This window comes from Ovis canadensis, chromosome 2, assembly GCF_042477335.2.
Source record: "Ovis canadensis isolate MfBH-ARS-UI-01 breed Bighorn chromosome 2, ARS-UI_OviCan_v2, whole genome shotgun sequence".
In the NCBI taxonomy this organism is placed as follows: Eukaryota; Metazoa; Chordata; class Mammalia; order Artiodactyla; family Bovidae; genus Ovis; species Ovis canadensis.
The window spans coordinates 172,600,558-172,626,600 of record NC_091246.1 but is presented as its reverse complement, the minus strand read 5'-3'; the positions used below and the strand labels follow the sequence as shown (position 1 = coordinate 172,626,600).

The following is a 26,043-nucleotide window of genomic DNA, read 5'->3' as shown; positions in this document are numbered from 1 at the left end:
CCATCTCCTGGAGTTCACTCAGACTCACCTCCATCGAGTCCGTGATGCCATCCAGCCATCTCAACCTTGGTCGTCCCCTTCTCCTCCTGATCCCAATCCTTCCCAGCATCAGAGTCCTTTCCAATGAGTCAACTCTTCCCATGAGGTGGCCAAAGTACTGGAGCTTCAACTTTAGCATCATTCCTTCCAAAGAAATCCCAGGGCTGATCTCCTTCAGAATGGACTGGTTGGATCTCCTTGCAGTCCAAGGGACTCTCAAGAGTTTTCTCCAACACCACAGTTCAAACGCATCAATTCATTGGCACTCAGCCTTCTTCACAGTCCAACTCTCACATCCATACATGACCACAGGAAAAAACATAGCCTTGACTAGAAGGACCTTAGTCGACAAAGTAATGTCTACGCTTTTGAATTATACTATCTAGGTTGGTCATAAATTTTCTTCCAAGGAGTAAGTGTCTTTTAATTTCATGGCTGCAATCACCATCTGCAGTGATTTTGGAAGCCCCCAAAATAAAGTCTGACACTGTTTCTACTGTTTCCCCATCTATTTCCCATGAAGTGATGGGACCAGATGCCATGATCTTCATTTTTTGAATATTGAACTTTAAGCCAACATTTTCACTCTCCACTTTCACTTTCATCAAGAGGCTTTTTAGCTCCTCTTCACTTTCTGCCATAAGGGTGGTGTCATCTGCATATCTGAGGTTATTGATATTTCTCCCGGCAATCTTGATTCCAGCTTGTGTTTCTTCCAGTCTAGCATTTTCATGATGTACTCTGCATATAAGTTAAATAAGCGGGGTGACAATATACAGCCTTGATGTACTCCTTTTCCTATGTGGCACCAGTCTGTTGTTCCATGTCCAGTTCTAACTGTTGCTTCCTGACCTGCATACAGATTTCTCAGAGGCAGGTCAGGTGGTCTGGTATTCCCATCTCTTTCAGAATTTTCCACAGTTTATTGTGATCCACATAGTCAAAGGCTTTGGCATAGTCAATAAAGCAGAAATAGATGTTTTTCTGGAACTCTCTTGCTTTTTCCATGATCCAGTGGATGTTGGCAATTTGATCTCTGGTTCCTCTGCTTTTTCTAAAACCAACTTGAATATCAGGGAGTTCACGGTTCACATTTTGCTGAAGTCTGGCTTGGAGAATTTTGAGCATTACTTTACTAGCATGTGAGATGAGTGCAATTGTGCAGTAGTTTGAGCATTCTTTTGCATTGCCTTTCTTTGGAATTGGAATGAAAACTGACCTTTTCCAGTCCTGTGGCCACTGCTGCGTGTTCCAAATTTGCTGGCATATTGACTGCAGCACTTTCACAGCATCATCTGTCAGGATTTGAAACAACTCAACTGGAATTCCATCACCTCCACTAGCTTTGTTTGTAGTGATGCTTTCTAAGGCCCACTTGACTTCACATTGCAAGATGTCTGGCTCTAGATTAGTGATCACATCATCATGATTATCTGGGTCATGAAGATCTTTTTTGTAAAGTTCTTCTATGTATTCTTGCTACCTCTTCTTAATATCTTCTGCTTCTGTTAGGTCCATACCATTTCTGTCCTTTATCGAGCCCATCTTTGCATGAAATGTTCCCTTACCTGGAGCTAAATTCTAAGCCATTTTGATGTACTGCTTCAGCAACAACAAAAAAGAATCGAAACATACTGAGTAGATAAATCCCCTCACATGTCCTAAATACATTAGTCATGCTTCTGAATTATGGAGGATGTGAATTCTTTCAGAATAATCAGCCAGTTAAATAAAATAAAATAAGGAGCATTATATAACAGACAATAAACTTTAACTGAAATATAAAGAAAATTTTACATTAGGCAAAAATATATGTCCATTTTTGGAAGAGAGCAACCAAGAGAGAAAAGAATATTTCATATAGAAGGAAGAAACTACATAGAGGAAAAGAGAAGTGGGTGGAGTTTGGAGCCATCAGATTCTCAAAGTGAGTGTCACATAGCTGGACTATAGTAATGGGGAAGAAGGGCCCAAAATGAGGTTACAGAAGTAGGCATAGACCAAAGCATAAAGTGCTTCATATGTCACGTCAATAATTTCATGCCTCCTGCATGCAATTTTAAAAGGTCATTAAGTAGCATTTAAAACATGATTTGAAAGATTAATCTGTGAATGACAGGAATTTAGATTACAAGGGAAATATTTATACAAAGAAGCAAGTTAAGACACTGTATAAAGGAAATTTTTATAAAGTCATAAAATGATGAGATGTTAGACTCAAACAGTGAGGGTAGAAAGGGATAAAAGGGATGACTAGACAACACTTGGTAAAATTGAGGACTCCATAGGTGCTTTCTGTAAAGTACCTATAGAGTAACAATTCTGTGATCTCATCAAGAGTCACAGATAAAAGGAAATTAAGAACATTTCTCCTGCACATTGTTTCCTGCTGATGATATTTTTGTTTTCTATTAGTGTCCTTTAAAAATTTAAATTTAAGATCATCCTGCTTGGCTACTAATTGCTGTTAATAAAACAGTAATCTCCAATTGCATCCATCCTGTGTTAGGGCACTGAGTCCACAGGTCCATTCTTGTAGGCACAATAAAGTTACAGGAGTCTAATAAGAGTGGAATAGTTACAAGGAATTCTTTAGGAATAATTACACCAGATTATCTATATTCTGACAAAGAACAAAGAGAACTAAAAAGTTAGAAGTTAGAGGATTAGAGGATTTATAAACTGCCCTGTTGAAAATAGAGCTGATGTAAGCTGGACAGAAGAGGTAGCTAGTTACTGACCACTTTACAGTTACCTCCTGGCTTGGATACCACAGTAAACCTACAGACAGTAAAGGCTTCTTGTTTTATAAAATATCTGATCAAACAAGGAGAGCTAAGGAGATATGACCCTGCATTTTGAAGGCTTCCTCAGAGGAAGGACCATGAGGGTGAATATCTTAAATAGATTCTCAAGAGCATATAATACTAAATCAACAGGTAAGGAGTAACTGAATTACTGAGTAGTAATTAGGAGCCAAAATGAGACAAGGTAAATTAGTGTGGGAGCAATAATTGCCTTCATATTTATTTATTTATCCATTATTATTTAGCTAGGGTGGCTAATTTATATTATCAATAAAAGGTTACATGTAGGCTGAAAAATAAATAAATATATTGATAACACAGACAGATTATTGTACAGTAAATATAAGAGAAAATTAGAACTGAGTGATGTAAATGAAAAGTCTCACAGAATGCTTAAGTGTTGGTTGCTCACTCATGTCTGACTCTTTTGACCCCATGGACTGTAGCCCACCACGCTCTTCTGTCCATGAAATTCCCCAGGCAAGAATACTGGAGTGGGTTGACATTTAAGTAGAGCGAAAAATTGATTTTAACCTCCCCAGCAGCCAAACAGTAGTGCAATTCTTCTTGGTTTAAAACAAACAAACAAACAAAGATTTGAATGATATTTCTCCTATAATTTTTCAAAGAAAAATCAAAACATTGAAGTAAAAAAACAAGATGATTTGGGAGAATGGCATTGAAACATGTATAATATCATGTAAGAATCGAATTGCCAGTCTATGTCCGATGCAGCATACAGCATGCTTGGGGCTGGTACACGGGGATGACCCAGAGAGATGTTATGGGGAGGGAGGTGGGGGGGGGGGGGGGTTCATGTTTGGGAACGCATGTACACCCGTGGTGGATTCATGTCAATGTATGGCAAAACCAATATAGAATTGTAAAATAAAATAAAGTAAAAATTAAAATTTAAATTAAAAAATAAAAATAAATAAATAAACTCAAATTCCAGGCCAGTGCAATAAAGTAAATGAAAAAAAAAAAAAACATAAAGTGAAATGCACGATTCTGCTTTTGCTCTTCTCAAGTCACACTAAGGCAGTAAGTCAAATCAGAGTTCTATAAGATCCAAGTTCATTAAGAGTCAAAAGAAATGACGTTCAAGTGTGAAGCCTTAAAGTAAAGTTTTGATTCTGAAAAGTCACTGAGATGTCACTGATTTCCCCAGGTACTTTTAAATGCTAATGATATCCTTGAATATTCATCCTCAGAATGCCTTCCTTTGTTCCAAGGATATGTGTAGGGGGGAAAATATACTTTTAATCACCTCTTTCCTGTATTCCTATTTCAATAAATATTTTTCTTCTAGTAGACTATTTCAGTCCGTTAGAGGTTCTCTCTTTACCAAATCATAATGTGTTGAGCACCAACACTATATTTTTTATACAGGGAAGCCTGTTAGCTCACCTGTGAAGAACACACCTGCGGATGCAGAAGACATGGGTTTGACCCCAGGACTGGGAAAATCTGCCAGAGAAGGAAATGGCAACCCAGTTCAATATTCTTGCCTGGGAAATTCCATGGACAGAGGAGCCAGGCAAATACTCTGCATGGGGTGGCAAAAGAGTCAGAAATGACTTAGTGACTAAACAACAGCTATAACATGGACATAAGACTTTTGGCTGGAAATTTAGGTAGAAAAAAGGTTTATATTGTAGGACAGTAACATGAATAATCACTAAGCTTCTTTGTCTCACTCTTCTTTTTTCTTCTTGCCTATTACAAACTCTTCCTGCTTGGGCCACCACCCACATTTGATTGCTTTCTATATACTGTAGAAAGGTAACATAAAATTAAAAGCAATTACAACTGTTAATAATAAATACTTGAAATAACAGGGAAAGAATTATGAAATAAAACCAGTGAGATTATGTGAAAGAACAGAATACAAAAAACAAGAAATTGAGTAAAAATAAAAAATAATAAATAGTAAATGACACAGCAAATAACAACAAATCCTTGACTATGTCAAGAAAATAATTTAAAATAACAAAGATTAAAATAAATAAAAACTGATAATTAAAAGTCACTTAGAAAATAAAGTAGGGAAAGACATTTTTAAAAGTAAAATAATTAAAATTATAAAAGAATCAATATTGGAGTAATAAATAATAACTGAACATAAGAATCAGATTTGACAAAACTGAAAAGTTAAAGCAAGAAATTTGTTTGGAAAAGATTAATAATAAAAAATAAGTTGGAGGTCTCTGGTGGTCCAGTGGTTAAGACTTCGCCTTCTAATACAGTGGGGTGTAGGTTCCACCCTTGGTTAGGGAGCTAAGACCCTACATGCCTTGCAGCCAAAAAAAAAAAAAACAAATAAACAAAAAGAAAACCAGAAGCAATACTCTAAAAAATTCAATAAGGATTTCAAAAAAATAAGTTGAGAAGAAAGAAGTATATGGGAATTCTCTGTACTTTCTGCTCACTTTTGATGTGAATCTAAAACTGCTCCAAAAAGCACAGCCTACATAAAATAAAAAGAAAATAGAAAAACAGATAAATAAGTTGAAGGAAAGAAAAATAAAAGCCATATAAAGAAGAAAAAATATATGCTAAAATGTATGTCTTCTGAGGCAGGAAACAAAAAGCAAAAATAAGCAAGTGGGCTTGCATCAAACTAAAAAGCTCTTCACAGAAAAAGCAACTGTCAACAAAATGAAAAAATAACACACTGAATGGGACATTTACAAACCATGTATCTGACAAGGGGGTAGTATCCAAAACATGTGAAAACCTCATTCAACTCAACAACACAAAAAATAATAGCCAATTAAAAAAATGGGTAGAGAACCCAAATAGACATTTTTCCAAATTACTGCCCCCCAAACAAGCAAAGAAACAAAACAACAACACCAACAACAAAAAAAATAGAAGTGGCCAATAGATACATAGAAAGATGTTCAACATTATTTATTATTTAGGGAAATGCAAATCAAACCCACAAATATCACCTTATGTTCATTTTAATGACTATTACTAAAAAGGCAAGAAATAACTGTTGGAGAGAATGTAGAGAAAAGGGAAGCCTTGTGCAGCCACTGTTGAAAACAGTAGTGAGATTACTAAAAAACAAACAAGAATAGAACTACTATACAATTCAGCTAATCCACTTCCAGGTATTAATATTTACCTGAAGCAAACAAAAACACTAATTCAGAAAGATGCATACACCCTTATGTTCATTGCAGCATTATTTACATTAGCTTAGATATGGAAACAACCTAGTGAAGTGAAAGTCGCTCAGTTGTGTCCGACTCTATACAGTCCATGGAATTCTCCAGGCCAGGATACTGGAGAGGGTAGCCTTTCTCTTCTCCAGGGGATCTTCCCAATCCAGGGATCAAACTGGGGTCTCCCAGATTGCAGGCAGATTCTTTACCAGCTGAGCCACCAGGGAAACCCAGAAACAACCTAATTGCCCATTTATAGATGAATGGATAAAGATGTGGTGTGTGTGTGTGTATATATGTCTATATACACATACATGTGTGTGCGTATATACACACCATATATATATATGGCTTTGCTGGTGGCTCTGATGGTAAAGAGTATGTCTGCATTTCAGGTGACCAAGTTTAGATCCCTGGACTGGGAAGCTTCCCTGGAAAAGGGATTGGTTACCCACTCCAGTATTCTTGCCTAGAGAATCCCATGGAACTGGTGGGCTACAATTCATGGGGTCACAAAGAATCAGACATGATGGAGCAACTGTTTAAGTTTCAGTTTCATACACACATACATACATACACACACAGAAAAGAATACATTCCATCCATAAAAAACTAACATTGTCATTTTTGACAACATAAATGGATGTAGATGGTATTAGGTTAAGCTATTATGATAAGTCACATGGAGAAAGACAAATAACATTTTATTTCACTCACATGTGGAATATAAAAAACATACAACAAACAAAGAAATCAAAATCAATGAACAAACTAAACCTAACAAAAACACACACATAAAGAGAGCAAAGTAGTGATTAACAGAGGAGTGTGGTGGGAGATCAAAATGGGTTAAATGACACCTCCATTATTTTTTCCCATTCTGAAGGCTGTCTTTTCACCTTGCTTATACTTTCCTTTGTTGTGCAGAAGCTTTTAAGTCTAATTAGGCCCCATTTATTTATTTTTGCTTTTATTTCCAGTATTCTGGGAGGTGGGTCATAGAGGATCCTGCTGCTGTAATTTATATTGGAGAGTGTTTTGCCTATGTTCTCCTCTAGGAGTTTTATTTTTTTTTTTTAGCTTTTTACTTTTTAAATTTTAATATCTTTAATTCTTACATGCGTTCCCAAACATGAACCCCCCTCCCACCTCCCTCCCCATAACATCTCTCTGGGTCATCCCCATGCACCAGCCCCAAGCATGCTGCATCCTGCATCAGACATAGACTGGCGATTCGATTCTTACATGATAGTATACATGTTAGAATGTCATTCTCCCAAATCATCCCACCCTCTCCCTCTCCCTCTGAGTCCAAAGGTCTGTTATACACATCTGTGTCTCTTTCCCTGTCTTGCATACAGGGTCGTCATTGCCATCTTCCTAAATTCCATATATCTGTGTTAGTATACTGTATTGGTGTTTTTCTTTCTGGCTTACTTCACTCTGTATAATCGGCTCCAGTTTAATCCATCTCATCAGAACTGATTCAAATGAATTCTTTTTAACGGCTGAGTAATACTCCATTGTGTATATGTACCACAGCTTTCTTCTCCATTCATCTGCTGATGGACATCTAGGTTGTTTCCATGTCCTGGCTATTATAAACAGTGCTGCAATGAACATTGGGGTACATGTGTCTCTTTCAATTCTGGTTTCCTCAGTGTGTATGCCCAGCAGTGGGATTGCTGGGTCATAAGGTAGTTCTATTTGCAATTTTTTAAGGAATCTCCACACTGTTCTCCATAGTGGCTCTACTAGTTTGCATTCCCACCAACAGTGTAGGAGGGTTCCCTTTTCTCCACACCCTCTCCAGCATTTATTGCTTGCAGATTTTTGGATTGCAGCCATTCTGACTGGTGTGAAGTGATATCTCATTGTAGTTTTGATTTGCATTTCTCTAATAATGAGTGAAGTTGAGCATCTTTTCATGTGTTTGTTAGCCATCCGTATGTCTTCTTTGGAGAAATGTCTATTTAGTTCTTTGGCCCATTTTTTGATTTGGTCGTTTATTTTTCTGGAATTGAGCTGCAGAAGTTGCTTGTATATTTTTGAGATTAGTTGTTTTATAGTTTCTGGTCTTACGTTTAGATCTTTAATCCATTTTGAGTTTATTTTTGTGTATGGTGTTAAAAAGTGTTCTAGTTTCATTCTTTTATAAGTGGTTGACCAGCATCACTTGTTAAAGAGATTGTCTTTAATCCATTGTATATTCTTGCCTCCTTTGTCAAAGATAAGGTGTCCATAGGTGCGTGGGTTTATCTCTGGGTTTTCTATTTTGCTCCATTGATCTATATTTCTGTCTTTGTGCCAGTACCATACTGTCTTGCTGATTGTAGTTTTGTAGTATAGCCTGGAGTCAGGCAGGTTGATTCCTCAAGTTCCATGCTTCTTTCTCAAGATTGCTTTGGCTATTCAAGGCTTTTTGTATTTCCATACAAATTGTGAAATTATTTGTTCTTGCTCTGTGAAAAATACCATTGGTGGCTTGATAGGGATTGCATTGAATCTATAGATTGCTTTGGGTAGTATACTCATTTTCACTATATTGATTCTTCTGATCCATGAACATGGTCTATTTCTCCATCTATTAGTGTCCTCTTTGATTTCTTTCACCAGTGTTTTATAGTTTTCTATATGTAGGTCTTTAGTTTCTTTAGGTAGGTATTTTATTCTTTTTGTTGCAATGGTGAATGGAATTGTTTCCTTAATTTCTCTTTCTATTTTCTCATTATTAGTGTATAGGAATGCAAGGGATTTCTGTGTGTTGATTTTATATCCTGCAACATTACTATATTCATTGATTAGCTCTAGTAATTTTCTGGTGGAGTCTTTAGGGTTTTCTATGTAGAGGATCTGTCATCTGCAAACAGTGAGAGTTTTACTTCTTCTTTTCCAATTTGGATTCCTTTTCTTTCTTTTTCTGCTCTGATTGCTGTGGCCAAGCTCCTATTGGTGGGAATGCAAACTAGTACAGCCACTATGGAGAACAATGTGGAGATTCCTTAAAAAACTGGACATAGAACTGCCTTATGACCCAGCAATCCCACTGCTGGGCATACACACTGAAGAGATCAGAATTGAAAGAGACATGTGTACCCCAATGTTTATCTCAGCACTGTTTATAATAGCCAGGACATGGAAGCAACCTAGATGTCCATCAGCAGATGAATGGATAAGAAAGCTGTGGTACATATACACAATGGAGTATTACTCAGCCATTAAAAAGAATACATTTGAATCAGTTCTAATGAGGTGGATAAAACTGGAGCCTATTATACAGAGTGAAGCAAGCCAGAAAGAAAAACACCAATACAGTATACTAATACATATATATGAAATTTAGAAAGATGGTAACAATAACCCTGTATGCGAGATAGCAAAAAAGACACAGAGGTATAGAACAGTCTTTTGGACTCTGTGCGAGAGGGTGAAGGTGAGATGATTTGGGAGAATGGCATTGAAACATGTATAATATCATACATGAAACAAATAGCCAGTCCAGGTTCGATGCATGATACTGGATGCTTGGTGCTGTCACACTGAGACAACCCAGAGGGATGGTATGGGGAGGGAGGAGGGAGGGGGGTTCAGGATGGGGAATACATGTATACCTGTGGCAGATTCATGTTGATGTATGGCAAAACCAATACAATATTGTAAAGTAATTAACCTCCAATTAAAATAAATAAATTTATTTTTAAAAAATGACACCACCGAATGGGTGTCATAAAAGGTGGAAACTAAATTTTTGGTGGTAAGCACACTAGAGTGTATACAAAAGTTAAAATGTGATGTTTTACATGTAAAATATATAATGTTATAAACCAATGTTGAAATAATAAAGAATCAAAGAAAAAGAGAGAGAAAGAAAGGAAGAAAATAACTTTTTCATTGCCTGTTCCCATTTGGCAGTTATCATAATTTCAATACTGCTGTCATTGAATTAATGATATCAATATACTTATTACTTTGTATCTTCTGTTTTATATCAATGGAAACCTCAGGACATCTCTCCTAATCAAGAGAATGATGATTGCAGCAATGATATTACTTTCAGAAAATTCGTCATTAAATAAACAAATAGTAAAAGGAAACGGCAACCTGCTTCAGTATTCTTGCCTGGAAAATTCCAGGGACACAGGAGTCTGGCAGGCTATACTATATGTGCTCACAAACAGTCATACATGACTGAGCGAGTATACACAAACACACACAAGCAATAACTACTATTACAAAATGGTTTATTTGAAAGCAAATCTTTCTCTACAGTGGGAGTTTTAAAATCCTTAATGTTCATCTTCTAATCATCTAATTTTCCTCTATTCAGATGTGATGACTCATTGAAAGCAAATTTGCCTTTTTCAAAACTATTTTGAAAGCATTTATCTTTTCCAGATTAATTTGAAAACTCTTTGTAGCTTAGCTCTGATTCTCTTATCAGCTAAATATCTGAATACAGAGGGGAAAATAGATACTTTTGATAATTCCAGTTCTTCATGTAAACAGAGATTTGGGAAAATTGATATGCAAACATATATAATAGACAATATTCAGGTTCCCCAATAGAGCGCAAATATAGACTGCCTTTATGCCTCTGAATTCAACTGTAAGGGAGAAAATGTAATCTAATAAAAAGTGAGCAGGTTATAGAATTTTAGTTTACAATTTTAATTACAAAATGGCAAAATGTCCTTTGCTTGTAATAGGCTCTTGGTTTTTTTTGTGTTTTTTTTTTTGTTTGTTTGTTTGTTTGTTTGCTTTTTAAGAAGAAGTACTACATATAGAGGACAGGAAAGCCAGAGCTCATCAGTGGGGAATTTTCCTAATTAGCAAAAGTCTAATTTTTATAATAAACAAATATATTCCTCATAGGAGAGAGAGAACATATTATCTATTTGGCCTAGTGATTCTTATTTGCTACCCCTGATACATGTAAGGAAGAAGGGGGAAAAGGGAAGAGAAGAGGGTTAAGGGGTAGAGGAGAAGGAGATGAGGGGAAAGGACAGGAGGGAAGGAATAGGGAAGAAGAAAGAATAGGGAAGGGGACAAGAGAGTGAGAAAAGACAGGAGAGGAGGATTAAGGAGAGTAGAGGAGGAGGAGAGGGCATAAGAAGAAGATAAGGTAAGGAAGGAGAGGAAAGGAGAGAGAAAAAAGGGGGGGGTGGAAAAAAACAGAGGAGAGAGAAATCCAGGTATGCGTGTTCTCTTCCTTCTATTTTTTCTTACCCATGTAAACAAGATCCAGCATTCCTTGACTCAGAATGGAAATTACTAAACAAGAACCCCCTGACCTGGGTTTTGAGAGAACTTATGTTATATTGGTTAACCTGGTCATGTATGGATGTGAGAGTTGGACTGTGAGGAAAGCTGAGCACCGAAGAATTGATGCTTTTGAACTGTGGTGTTGGAGAAGACCCTTGACAGTCCCTTGGACTGCAAGGAGATCCAACCAGTCCATTCTAAAGGAGATCAACCCTGGGAGTTCACTGGAAGGATTGATGCTAAAGCTAAAACTCCAGTACTTTGGCCACCTCATGCGAAGAGTTGACTCATTGGAAAAGACTCTGATGCTGGGAGGGATTGGGGGCAGGAGGAGAAGGGAACGACCGAGGATGAGATGGCTGGATGGCATCACCGACTTCAGGGACGTGAGTTTGAGTGAACTCAGGAAGTTGGTGATGGACAGAAAGGCCTGGCGTGCTGTGATTCATGGGGTCGCAAAAAAGACACGACTGAGCGACTGAACTGAACTGAACCCCAAGAGGAAGAGGAAAGAGTGCTTGGGAGTGCAGAGTGATGAAGCTGGGAAAGGAAAGGCAGAAAGAAAAGTAAAAAGGAGGCTACCAGGCTGTCCCCAGAGGATTTGCTGTGTGTAAAACAACTGTGATACTTCCAATACCCCCTTTGAAGAAGGAAGGAGAGTCCCAGTAATGACAGATTAAATTTCCCCCCACAGAGTAAAAAGTGATCTCCTAAAGTATTCATATTTAATTAAAACATAGATTAATGTAAAAGTTACTATATAGTATAGAGGAGGAAAAATATATTCCCTCTACCCTTTTAAGTTCTTAGCTATGACCTCTGCAATGAAAAACAGATTAACAAGAGAAAACAGGTTTTTTAATATAAATACCTTATGTATACATAGGAAATACCCAAGAGGGGAAAAAAAAAAAAACCTCTCAGAAGTTGTTTAAAATTCAGGCTATTGCCCATTTTAACAGGAAAGGGTAAGGGGTTTGCATGACAATTTATGGAAAACAAATGATTTTTAGGAAATATCAATGGACCCTTAGAAGAAAAAGTGAGAAGGTTTGTTGGTGTGGTGTGAACTTCTGGTATCTTCTGTGATAAGAATCAATCTTCCCTGGTTAATCCAACTTCTGAGAAGGAAATTTATGAAAACCAAATTCCTTTCAGATCCATGTTTAAAATGAGTTCACAGACATCTCCCTGCATTTGCTGTTTTTCAAGTGTTACAGCTCAAACTAGTCAATATACCACAGTGGCATGTTTGTGGTGACACACAGACAGCATATTAAAAAGCAGAGACAACACTTTGCTGACAAAGTTTGTATACTCAAAGCTATTGTTTTCCAGTAGTCATGTACAGATATGAGATTTGGACCATAAAGAAGGGTGAGTGCCAAAGAAGTGATGCTTTCAAACTGTGGTGCTGGAGAAAACTCTTGAGTCCCTTGGACAGCAAGGAGATCAAACCAGTCAATCCTAAAGGAAATCAACCCTGCAAATTCATTGGAAGGATAGAAGCTGAAGCTGAAGCTCCAACTGATGCAAAGAGCTGACTCACTGGAAAAGACCCTGATGCTGGGCAAGATTGAAGGCAGGAGGAGAAGGGTACGATAGAGGATAAGACAGTTGGATTGCATCACAACTCATTGGACAGGAGTTTGGGCAAGGTCCGGGAGATGGTGAAGGACAGGGAAGCCTGGTGTGCTTCAGTCCATGGGGTCCAAAGAGTTAGACACAACTGAGCAATTGAACATCATGAACTCCTACAATCATTTTTTGGGGTAGCATATTCTGCTATACTTCCACACATGAATTTGAGACTGAAGTTTATCAGTTCATCCTACCTGGCCCCCGAGGTCCTCTCTTATTTCTACAGTTCAGTTCAGTTCAGCCACTCAGTCGTGCCCAACTCTTTGCAACCCCATGAATCGCAGCACGCCAGGCCTCCCTGTCTATCACCAACTCCCGGAGTTCACTCAAACTCATGTCCATTGAGTCGATGATGCCATCCAACTGTCTCATCTTCTGCCATCCCCTTCTCCACCTGCCTTCAATCTTTCCCAACATCACGGTCTTTTCTAATGAGTCAGTTCTTTGCATCAGGTGGCCAAAAGATTGGAGCTTCAGCTTCAGCATCAGTCCTTCCAGTGAATATTCAGAACTGATTTCCTTTAGGATGGACTGGTTGGATCTCCTTGCAGTCCAGGGACTCTCATGAGTCTTCTCCAACACTGCAGGTCAAAAGCATCAATTCTTTGGAGCTCAGCTTTCTTTATAGTCCAACTCTCACATCCATACATGACTACTGGAAAAACCATAGCTTTGACTAGACAGATTTTGTTGGCAAAGTAATGTCTCTGCTTTTTAATAGGCTGTCTATGTTGGTCATATTTTATTTCTACAGATCACTTCTAATAGTTGGACCAGCATCTTTGTCTTCAATCTCATACTCATTTTTACTTACTGAACATTTAGCATAATAGTTTCATAGTTGGATCTATACCCTTCAATTCTTACAGGAATAATGTGCCACACTGAATTTAATTTGATTAATAATACCACGAGCTCTCACTGAAATCTATTTTGTCAGGCACTGGTCCAGTCTTAGTGATTAAGCCCTGAAGAGTAAAGATAAAGTTCACAGTTTAAGAATTAGTTTTTGAGAGAAGAGAATTAATCTCATATTCCAAATCATGAATTTTGATAGAAACAACTGAATCAACTTCTGGAAAAAAAATTCAACAGATATTTTCTTAGCTTTATTCATGAGCAATCTCAGAGGAGGATAAAATCAAACTTTTTGTTTTTCAGAAACATATATTGTAGGTGAGATGTGGTACACGGAAATTAGTAGACAGCTCTGAATTGGTACAACAGTTTAACCTGGCAACATGTTTCTTCTTTCAGTTTCCAAGAAAGAAGAAACATAAGCTCACTCTGTTCTCTGTTTTCCCTTTACAGCTGGCTCTGAAGTGGATCTTGCATTCACCACTCCCCCACAACTTGTTTTCTCACAACCCTTTATACTTTCAGGTGCTTATGGGAATATTCCCTGGACAAGGCAATGGTAATATACTCCAAGATTCTTGCTGAGATAATTCCATGGACAGAGGAGTCTGGAGGGCTACAGTGGTCACAAAGAGTAAGACATGATGTAAGGACTAAACAACAATGTGAATATTATAAAGATTTTATAATGGAAAACCATTATATCACCAGTTACAAAGAATATGCTTAATACTTTTTAAAAATGAATGAAGGGAACATTTTTTTAAAAAAGACAAATTTGTAAAATATAAGTTGATAGATTAGACCTCCAAATGAGTTCTTTAAAAGTGGCTATGTTAAACAATAGTTTTTAAGACAATATTTTGATGGAATGGTCTTTACCATTATTAAAAAACTTTATAAGAAGAAGTGTGAAAGCAAGACACTTTATCTCTACTTTTGTATGTATCTATATATTTCTCCCGTAGTTAAAAAGGAGTATAATTTTTCTACCAAAAATGACACAGACTTCACCCTCAGACTCACTTCCTGGATATTAGAACTTGGCAAATTATCTAACATTCTTACAGTACAAGGAATAACTGAAATAGAAAAAATACAAAATTTGAGATACTCTGGATTCAGTTTTCTTCTTCCAGCTTAATAAAATTAAGACATTCCTCTTACTCTATAGTATTATCTTAATGAAAAGATTCATATGATAAAACATATTTTCTTTTCACTGTACAATTACTTGTACAAAAGTAATTTTGTATGTCTTTTATCCCCATTTCTTGGACACTGGAGGGTAATGCTTTGGTTCTGGATTTTTTTTTTTTTTTTAAGGATGTGTTACTTATTAACTTGTGTGTCTTGGTACATTGGCTCTCTACATGCATTGCTTTTATATATCTCAGTAATCTCAGTAAATACAAGTGATTTAATTATTTAGCCCCAGTCTCTATCTTTGGTCTTAATTCTGAAACATTTTGCTCATGGTTTTTAATACCTAAAAGGATGTACAATAAAAGACTCAAGCTTGGGAATAAACATAAAGAGATAATGAAGGTAGAATAATAGATAGCCCACAAGCTTAAAGAAATAATTTCCATTTACAGTTTCCTATGCTAGTTTCCACATGATCTTCTAACACTGACTCTTCCTTGATCGTTTTGTTAACCATCTAAATTGATGATTTAGGACTTTTTAAAATCCACCTGTTGCTGCTACTGCTGCTAAGTCACTTCAGTCGTGTCCGACTCTGTGCGACCCCATAGACGGCAGCCCACCAGGCTCCCCCGTCCCTGGGATTCTCCAGGCAAGAACACTTGAGTGGGTTGCCATTTCCTTCTCCAATGCATGAAAGTGAAAAGTGAAAGTGAAGTCGCTCAGTCGTGTCCAACTCTTAGCGACCCCATGGATTGCAGGCACCAGGCTCCTCCACCCATGGGATTTTCCAGGCAAGAGTACTGGAGTGGGTTGCCATTGCCTTCTCCACCTATTAGGCAATAAAGTATATCCTAGAATTGAAGGCCAATATTAAACTTTCAACTAAAATGTTAATTCATTAAGTGTCAAACTCTGTTTTCAGACTAGAAATTCACAATGCTTTTGACAGTGAGGTACTACCTCAAAATCCAAATTTTCTGGATTACCTCCAGAGTTAGGAAATAACTTTTCTCCAGTCCTTAGTGTATTTCATAGCCCAAAGCAAGGAGGAATGTGAATTTGGGAATTTAGTTCCTGGACAAACTAATTGGTTCGGCTCACACGCAAAAGAGGATAATCCATTTACTCTACAAGATTATTATAGGATATGGTTCACATTCCCAGAGATCTTAGTGAACAAGAAAGTGTTTACCTAAGTCTAAAGGGCAGAGCTTCATAGGGGCCAGTGCCCTAGGCAGAGCCCCTAGTGTTTGAAATACAGAGCAGGAGCAATTTTGTTTAGATGTCTGTCAGTGACTGACGATTTACCGTCAGAATGCACATGAGTGGGAAGAACTAAAATTAGCTCACAAATTCCCCATAGGGTGGAGTCTGAGCAGAAGTGCTTTGACTTTCTCACTCAGAAGTCTAGCCTATATTTGTAAGCTATTCTTGAGACCTTTCGTTTTGCTGAAAAGAGACACTGGGAGCTGTGGACCCTACAGGAATCCTAATTGGTAAGTTCTGAGACATTGATAGACTCTACACAAATATACATTCAGTGATTTTTCTAAAAGGATATTCTCTCTGCTAGAATTCTTGTCATAATGCTTTAGCAGTTTCTTCTGCTAGATTCTTCTCTTTCTTTTTTTTCCCTCCAAATTATTTTCATAAAAATAGTGCAACACTCTAAGGGTCTTTACCATTAAAGACCCTTTAACCCTGTGGGTTAAATGAAGAGATTTATATATATATATATCTATGTATATACATAGTATAAAAGTATCAAAGTCAATAGCACCCTGCGATTCATCTACTATAACATAGTTATAGTTGAATAAGTTAATCTTGATGTGGTGTGGATACTCGCTCAGTCGTGTCCAACTTTTTTGCGACTCTGTGGACAGTAGCCTGCCAGGCTCTAGGCAAGGAATTCTCTAGGCAACAATACTGGAGTGGACTGCCATTTCTTGAGTTTAAATGGTAAGATCAGATGAAGATTCAGATCCTGAAGTAAGCTTTTTAGATCCTGTGTTTTCTGGGGACTCTATTTGTCTTATGTTGCTATTATATTCAATTTTATTTAGAGAAGTAAAAATGTCTATTTCCTGAATAAGGTTTCTTCCTCTTTCACTTTGTGAAATGTTTGCCTAAGAATGGAAAGTTGAAAAAATTTTTTCTATAGTTAAAAGAGTTTGCTTATTTCTTTCCTGTTTTTATTTTGAGAAGGGAGAGGTATTTTTTAGGTAATAATATTGGACCAAATGCCTTGAATTTATTAACTTGAAACTCAGCATGTAATTCATATAAGCTTAAAGTGTGCAACTGTGTCAGTGATGTCTCTTCATTCCTCGGACAACAATACATTTAAAGAACATTGTTCTGTGCACATATATTAAATAATACTCTCTTTCTCAAGCTACACACTTTCTTTATAATTTGCTTTGCCAGGTTCTAAACTTCGAACTCATGTGAATAATTTGCTCGTTTCAGGCATGAAATCTGAAACTGTGTAAAGATTAACCACTGGGTGAGGTGAAAGTCCCTCAGTCATGTTTGACTCTGTAACCCCATGTACTATACAGCTCATGGGATTCTCCAAGCCAGTATACTGGAGTGGGTAGCCTTTCCCTCTCCAGGGGATCTTCCCAACCCAGGGATAGACTGTCACTTATTTAACTATTTAATTTGCTAACTAGTTAATTTATTTAATTATCTAACCTGAGAACTTGTGGGTAACTAGGAGATCTCGAATTCCATGATTCCACAAAAATGTGTTTATAACTATAGAAGTTTCTTCTTTAAAATTTTAGCTGTCTAAATAAAATTGAAAACACAATTTACAAAATTTCCATTGAGGGTAAATGGCAATTTCCACCACAAGGTATTAATCTGAAAAAAAATTTTATGAGACTTTTATCTTTTTATAAAGAAATTTACTTATTTGATCCTACCTATGATCTTCTTGAAGTAGAATTAAAGACAGTTTTATATAAATTGCAGCATGGAAATTTTAGGTGACTTGCCTAAGACCATCTGTGTACATAACCACTTTTAAAATAAAATTAGCTCTAAATATATGAAATATAAAATTTGAAAGTTTTAAATTTGGTTTGAATTGCTTTATTTCACTATCAGAGCATGTCAATTTACCTGCAAATGGTAAGCCTAAACAAGGCATAACATCTGGTTTGTGAAGTACTAACTGACTTAGTGGCAAGGTGAGTGCAGAATTTAGCAGGAATCATTTATGATGAGTTAATAAATTGCTTTCTTAGAGTGAGGGTACTATGAATTTATTTACTCCTGTTGGGGGCTGTTGGCAGGGTGGCACCCTGAGTGCTCTTCTGGAAAGAGAATTTCACCATCAAGTATCTTACTACCAGGGCAGGTGAGGTTTTGATACTCAGGCTGTGACAGGTTCAGAAGCAGGCGTGGACGTCAACCTTGCCCTCACTAGGACTGAAAGGATTGATTAAAAAGAGTAGATGGATTTATAGCCTGTGGGGCTTTGCAGAGTGAATACACGGATTTAAGAAAAGAAAGGAATGAGCCAAAGAAACTTTGCAAAAAGAATAAAAAAATTAGATGGAAGAAATGAAAGGTTCAAGCCTTGTGTCAGGAATTATTCTCTGCACATTCCACCCACATGCCCTGTCAATGACAGGGCATTGACTCAGTTCCTCAGGCAAAGTGCAGTCCCAGATTTTGAGCTCTGTTATCGTTCTCTTTCATTTTTGTTTCTATTCTATTGATTCTAGAGTTTGGTCTCAAAACAGGGGGAAAAATGACTCTAATCCCTCAGAACTGGTACAGGGATGAAACAAGAAGCAAATATAAAGAGGCCCATGAGTTAATATTAATATCTTTTTTGTTAAACAAAGAAAGTCAAATTTTACAGGGGATATGACCAAAAAAATGAATATACGTTTGTTTCAGTTCAGTTCAGTTCAGTTCAGTTGCTCAGTCATGTCGGACTCTTTGCGACCCCATGAACTGCAGCATGCCAGGCCTCCCTATCCATCACCAACTCCCGGAGTTCACCCAAACTCATAACCCATTGGAGTTTAGAGTCAGTCCTGATGAACTCACAAAGTGCTCACTCTCCAAAGGAAATCATGCAGTGTCCCACTGAAAAAAATCTTTTTAAAATCACTTCCCCTGTGGTTGAAATGAGAAGGGTATTCCTAAAGTAACAGTCATTAATCCTGTCAAATAATTCACCAAACTATTTTGTGTGTCTTATTCAATTGCCAGTTTAAGGGATTACTCTATTTTAAAGGCACTGATCAGGAATGGGATGGCTGCAAAGATAAAGTACATGAGATTCAGTCCCCCAACTAAAATATAGTTCAGTACAATAGACCAGCAATTCAATCAAGCTATCGTAAGTAGCAAGCTTATAGTAAAGACATACTCAGTAGACAGAAAAACAGCTCATGGGATTCTTGGAACAGCCAAGAAGGCAACCTCCCAGGCCTTGTAAATAGTATGTTGCACAGAAAGATTCAATTACTTCCTGATTGGCTTGTCTTGTCACCTTTTCAGGAGCCATAGCTATTTTATCTCTTGCCATTGATGTAACTAAATGATTCTTACTTGCCTTTGAAGTCACTTCATGTTTTAACAATCAGTGGTTCCGTTTGACTCTGATAATACTCGTTCCAAACCCTACCATTTTATTGCTTCTCTCTCTTAAATTTGTGCTTGTTTCTAACTGAATGAATAGCTATATCTCACAGCTCAGATTCCTGAAAGAACGGGATTATATACTCAGCTAAACATCATCAGGACTTTTGAGCTAGAGCTTTTATGAGCAATTCACTCACAGACCATTGATAAAATAGTGCATTGTCTTTAGTGCACCAAGTGTCCAGCAAAAGTCTGATCTACTGTAACTAGGCAATTGATAATGTCAAGAAGTAGTGCTATTTAAAAGTCAGGTTCCTTCATCAGAAAAGTATAGCTAGAAATGCAGATAAAATCAAGCTGTAGGCATGGCATGCATGTTTTTCCCATATATACATATGTATCTAAATAACTACAGTAACTAGCAGAATGTATTATTATAAGAGCTGTGCTCACAAGTGTTACAGGTATTCAGAGGGGGGAAAAACTACTTTTAGCTCAGATAACATGATGGAACTCATGAAAAACAATGACATCTGAGCTAGAGCTAGAAGAGTGACCAGGATTTGAATATGTAAAAGGAAAAGTAGAATATTTTAGGCAAAGGGATGTTAAAATCATAGAGATAGAAAGTTTTATGAAGATGACAACTAATTTAATATGGTGTCCATCCATCCATCATGTGCTCAGTCATGTCTGACTCTTTGCAATGTTATGGACTGTAACCCTCCAGACTCCTCTGTCCATGGGATTTTTCCAGGTAAGAACACTGAGTGGATTGGGATCTTCCCAGTCCATGGACTGAACACACGACTTCTGCATCTTCTGCATTGCAGGTGGATTCTTTACACCTTGAACCATCAAGGAAGCCCTAAAGTGTGTGTATGCATGTGCTCAGTTGTGTCCAACTCCTTGCAACCCCATGGACTTTAACCCACCAGGCTCCTCTGTTCTTGGAAGTTTCCAGGCTAGAATACTGGAATGGGTTGCTATGCACTCCTGTAGGTGATCTTCCTGACCCAGGGATCGAACCTGTGTCTCTTGCTTGCTTCTCCTGCATTAGAAGGCAGATTTTTCACCACTGTGCCACCTGGGAATTCCCAGTTTAGTTTGGTCAGGTAGTAAAAGAACCAAAAACATTAATAACAAAATCAATTAACATTCTTATAAAAGCATGAATCAGAGCAGTTGAAAACTACAACAAGCACCAAAGCCAAAAAACATACACATTTAAAGCTCGGTATTCTTTCCTTTGAATAAGAAGGATGGCTCATCAGGGGAGATCACTGGCAACTGAGAAAGGAAGAGTTCAAACAAATAAGCAGGAGAATTTAAGTACAGAGTACAGGAGGTATGTCTACTTAGCTGGCATTGTAAAATGTCGAGATATGCAACTCTTAATTGCCTAACACTGTGTGTTGGGTGGTGTGGCAGGAGAGAGAGTGAGGAATAGGAGAAAGATGAGTGAACTGCAATCTCTGTTAGTTTCCATTGATTCATAAGAGTTCTAAACTTTATGTACTGTCTATGAGTTGAAAAGTATCAAACTTATATCTCATGATTCAATTCTCTCATGAGCTACGGACTCAAACATCCAATGCTTGACATTTCTGCCTGGGATTCTTAGTAATCATCTCAAACTTAACATGTCCTAAACATAACTCTGATTTTCCTCCTGAATTTGTTTCTTTCCTAGGTACTTCTTATTTCATCACTTTGAATATATTCACTCAGATCCCAAAGCTAAAGGTCGCTCCCTTTCTTGTCTTCTCCAGAGATGCTTTCTTTACTTTTCTCTCCAAAATATACCATAAATCCACACACTTCTTTTCCCCATACCACATTTAATTTACTATCATTTTCCCCCTGAACTACTAAAATGATCTCTTTTTCACTCTAATAATTCATTAAAAGCAGAAAAATGCTTTTTATTTAAAGTTATATGACTCTGCTACTCAAGACGCTCCAGTGGTTTCCCACTAAACATAGAAAAACAGCCAAACTCCTTCCTGGCCTTCAGAGTCGTCGTGATAAACTATCACCTCCCCCTCTCCTACATTATAGTCTTCCCTTCTCTCTGCTTCCATGAGTTGAACAACCCAAACCTGTCTACACTTCAGGACCTTTGCACATTTCATCATCTTCCTCCAGGTCTAGGTCTTCTTCACATGTCTGACTTTCTAACAGGATTCAGAAATTCTCCTATGTCCTTACCTAGGAGAGATGCACTTGACCCACGTGCTAAGGTAGCAATTCCATGCTCCAGTGACTCTATTCCATTCTCTGCTATCTCTACTCATAGCTTTTGAAACTATCTAAAGTTATATTAATTTATTTATTTTTCCCTTCTTGCACTAAAAATTGAACTCAACAAAAGTCACTATTTATATACTTTGTTAGATGCTGCTGTTCTATAGTACTTGGGGCTATAGTACAGGTGTTCAATAAATATCTGTTGAAGGAGTAAAAAAAAATTAAATACTGTATACATGGGGTCAACAATAGTATAAGTATTAAATACAACTAGCTTGAGAAAATTTCTTGACACCCACCAGCCTCTAACTGCAGAGAGTGTTCTAGCAGGTTCCTAGATGTGTTTGTTAAATTAGATGCCAACTGCTCAAGCTGGAGTTTAAATATAACAGATGAGCCTCCTTGACTAAGTCTAAGCACAATTGGCTGCCTTTGAGCCAGGCCCTGGGACAGATTAGTTTGAGCACCCAAGCCCATTAAGAGCTTACTCAGGCTTCTACTCTTTTGTGCCTTGGGACTTCAGCCCTATTGGTTTTCACAATTTTATGTTTTGGGGGCTTATCTCTTAAATATATGTCTTAAAATTTGAAGTATCTGATGTGGGAGCAAACCCTTTGCACCTCAGGGAGAAGATCCAGGGTTTGATTTCCTTCAGAAGGTAGGTCACCACACAGGCAAGAGGGGATGTTAAAGCCAGACTGTATCCTAGCCTCTTCTACTCACTTCAGTGTGATTTTCTCTTTGTTTTTTTCTGATGTGTATTTGATGCTTAGCCAATGTTTACATTTTTTGTTCAGAGGACATTGCTGCCTATGTGGCTCTAGACTCTGTGTCTATGGGGGTGGGTGAGTTCAGTATATACCTGCACTGCCATCTTGAACTGGATGCCTGTACAATTCTTGCTCAATTAAAAAAAAAAAAAACTTAGAATTTTGGAAATATAAATATTTTTGGAAAAAGAAATAGAAATCTCCATTGCCATTTATCCCTTTCAGAAATTTAAGTTTTCTTTCCAAAAGTGTAGGAAGTGTTAGATGATGATTAAATGAAGCAGGATGTGGTTTCAAGTAACACCAGAGGTCCCTGTTTTGTTCAAAGACGGCCTATATGATTGTGAAAGAGGAGAAATATTTCACTATCAGCAGTTTATAGATCTCATTGGTCTTCATATGGGAAAAAAATCAGTAACATTATTTAAAATATTTAAATATTTTTCATTGATGTTGTTTTTATTCACAGTAAATAATTTGCTAGGATTCTATTGTATATATGTCACTATTTTAAAAACTATGATCCAGAAGTTATTGGGGATGGGAGAGTTGAGGAGAACTAGAGAAAAGGAAGATGAGCTCAGTGGAGCATTGCTCTTCTACACTTTCCAAGAAAGCCTCTTTACTCTCACCTCCTAGTAAGTAAGACAACTAAAGAAATGATGCCGACATTATATATGTTTGAAAATCATTAATTGGGATCATTTCTCAGAAAATAAAAATGGAAAGAGCTAACATTTATTGAAAGCTGACCTTGTCTTGTGCATTATTACCTAATCCAGCTTTTTCAAATCCATAAGTTACTATTCTAAAGGAGATCAGCCCTGGGTGTTCTTTGGAAGGAATGATGCTAAAGCTGAAACTCCAGTACTCTGGCCACCTCATGTGAAGAGTTGACTTATTGGAAAAGACTCTGATGCTGGGAGGGATTGCGGGCAGAAGGAAAAGGGAACAACAGAGGATGAGATGGCTGGATGGCATCACTGACTCAATGGACGTGAGTTTGAGTGAACACTGGGAGATGGTGATGGACAGGGAGGCCTGGCGTGCTCCAATTCATGGTATCACAAAGAGTTGGACAGGACTGAGTGTCTGAACTGAACTGAAGTTACTATTATTTTCATTACATAAGAAAAACTCAGGCATGGGTTTGAATTCCAATTGTTAATTATATCATTTGTGAGGTTGGGAAGACTAGAAACTTGGTTAAAACAAAAGGTGTTTTACCTAAAAGGCGAATTTTCTACTGAAGAAAAATGATGGTGGCTTGATTATTTTTAATTTTTTTTCAAATGTATTTTTAGAGGAGAACCTGAATGGAGCCTTCACCTCTTGAGTTACCAGCTGATATATTGCAACGCATTGCATCTGAACTTAGATGTCACCCAACAGATGAGAGAGTTGCTCTCCACCTCGATGAAGAAGACAAACTGAGGCACTTCAGGGAGTGTTTTTATATTCCCAAAATGCAGGATCTGCCTCCAAGTAAGAACACTGGAAAGGGTTTTACTTTCCTTAATCAATTTGTTATTATTTTTTCTACTGAATGTGTTTATCACAAATCTTTGAAAATCATTGTTCTGTTACATAATAGAGCCATTGCAATCATGTCTGCAAACAGCTGGTTCCTGGTGGCATTAAATCAACCTGTCAGCCTAACTTAGTCACAGATCCTATATGTTTCCTCTCCTCTGCTGAAAAGAAAAATACTTGCAGGGTTCTTATATTGTCATCTAGCTCTCTGAACAATAGAATGCCTGATTGAAAATTATAGCAGACACATTTACTTGTTCTCTTACTCACTTAGAGCTCAAAACAATTCCTTTTCAATACAGTATTAGAATATCTTTTATCTTCTGGTACCTAGTTCATGACAGCACATTAGTCTAAGAGGGGATATTATTCTGGAACTTGGATATATTAGGAGGGATATTACATAGATACCGAACTCTGTGTGCTGTGGCATGTATAAGACTTACTTAATAAATAAACAAAATCAATGCCTAAGAAATGCATATTGCTTTTTAAAAACTTAATACTGAATCTGTTCTTGTTTTGGAAGATGTTCTGTTTAAAAAAAGAAACTGACTTATTTTGGAGGATGTTCCCTTTAAAAAAAAAAGGTAACAGGTTAAAAAAAAAAGAAACAATAGTTTGTATTTGGCTTTGCTTCATTTTATGTCAATGAAAAAGGCTACCAGTTTGAATGGAACTGATCTACCAAAATGGATTTCACATACTTTCTAATTCAGTCTAATTTCCTTTTTTCTTCAAATTAAGCGTGGCAGGTACAATTCTGGATACTTGGAATCCAAGAGCATTACCTAATATGGTTTTAAAATGAGATTAGGTCACATAACTTTCCTATTTGGCTTATATTTCATTATGCAAATTAGGATGGCACCTTGTAGAATTATGGAAGGATACAATAAGAGGAGGGCTTCCCAGCTGGCTCAGTGGTAAAGAATCTTCCTGCCCTTCAGGAGACACTAGAGATGCAGCTCAATCTCTGGGTCGGGAAGATCCCCTGGAGAAAGAAATGGCAACTCACTCCAGTACCCTTGCCTGAGAAACCCCATGGACAGAGGAGTCCTGGTGGGCTATAGTCCATGGGGTTGCAAGAGCTGGACAAGACTGAGTGCACACACACATACAAACACACACACACACACACACACACACATAATAAGAGGAGGATTTATTTCCATTTTAAAGTTGGTTACAATCAACTGAGGAAGACATTGATGAGACCAGATAAAATGGGATTGTAAGTGGAGTGATCTGAGATCATAGGGAAAAAAAAATCTTCTATGTCTTTCTGGAATCTAGAATGCAAGTGCATTTTGTTTTGAAACTTAAGGGATAAAAAGGAATATTAATGTGTGAAAATGATGAAATTAAGTCTAGGAATATTCTATCATGATGGGAAGGCAAGGACATGGTAGCATACAGAACATAGTGCAGAAGTCCTTGAAAATTCCAAGGACCCACTTAAGACACATTAGATGGGGTGGCCCTGTTGTCCCAATGCACTCTGCAGCTTCTGGGCTACCTGGGGCTTTAATGAGCCCCTAGATGAGGGATGCTTCCCTGGTGGCTCAGAGGGTAAAGCATCTGCCTGCAATGCAGGAGACCTGGGTTCAATACCTGGGTCGGGAAGATCCCCTGGAGAAGGAAACGGCAACCCACTCCAGTATTCTTGCCTGGAGAATCCCATGGATGGAGGAACCTGGTAGGCTACAGTCCCATGAGGTCCCAAAGAGTCGGACATAATTGAGCGACTTCACTTTCACTTTCTTTCACTTAGATGAGGGATGACAGCAGAACCCTGGAGTGCCAGAGTTTATGATTGCCCTCCACACACAACCGAACTATAAATTGGGAATCAAGGTTCTAGAACTTCATGCTATTTATTACAAGTTCTAATTTTCTCATTATTAAAAAAATATTTTGTCCCTTTTAGTGAGTGATAAGAAAAAC

The 26,043-nt window shown here is 37.4% G+C and overlaps 1 protein-coding gene across 6 annotated transcripts in view; it reads left to right on the top strand.

The window, feature by feature from the left end:
* Window positions 1-15,653: 15,653 nt before the first annotated feature.
* KYNU (kynureninase) overlaps window positions 15,654-26,043 on the top strand; it is a 128,235-nt gene continuing 117,845 nt past the window's right edge. For 2 of the 6 annotated variants that reach the window (XR_011254566.1, XM_069577681.1), the window contains exons 1-2: window positions 16,075-16,428; window positions 23,868-24,048. Coding sequence is in view for 4 of the 6 variants with exons in the window: in XM_069577681.1 (XP_069433782.1) it covers window positions 23,880-24,048 (169 nt within the window). In the remaining 2 variants the exon portion in view is untranslated. Of the gene's footprint in view, window positions 16,429-16,761; window positions 16,895-23,867; window positions 24,049-26,043 lie in introns of those variants that run through there. The other 4 variants (XR_011254567.1, XM_069577682.1, XM_069577679.1 and 1 more) reach the window with 3 other exon arrangements.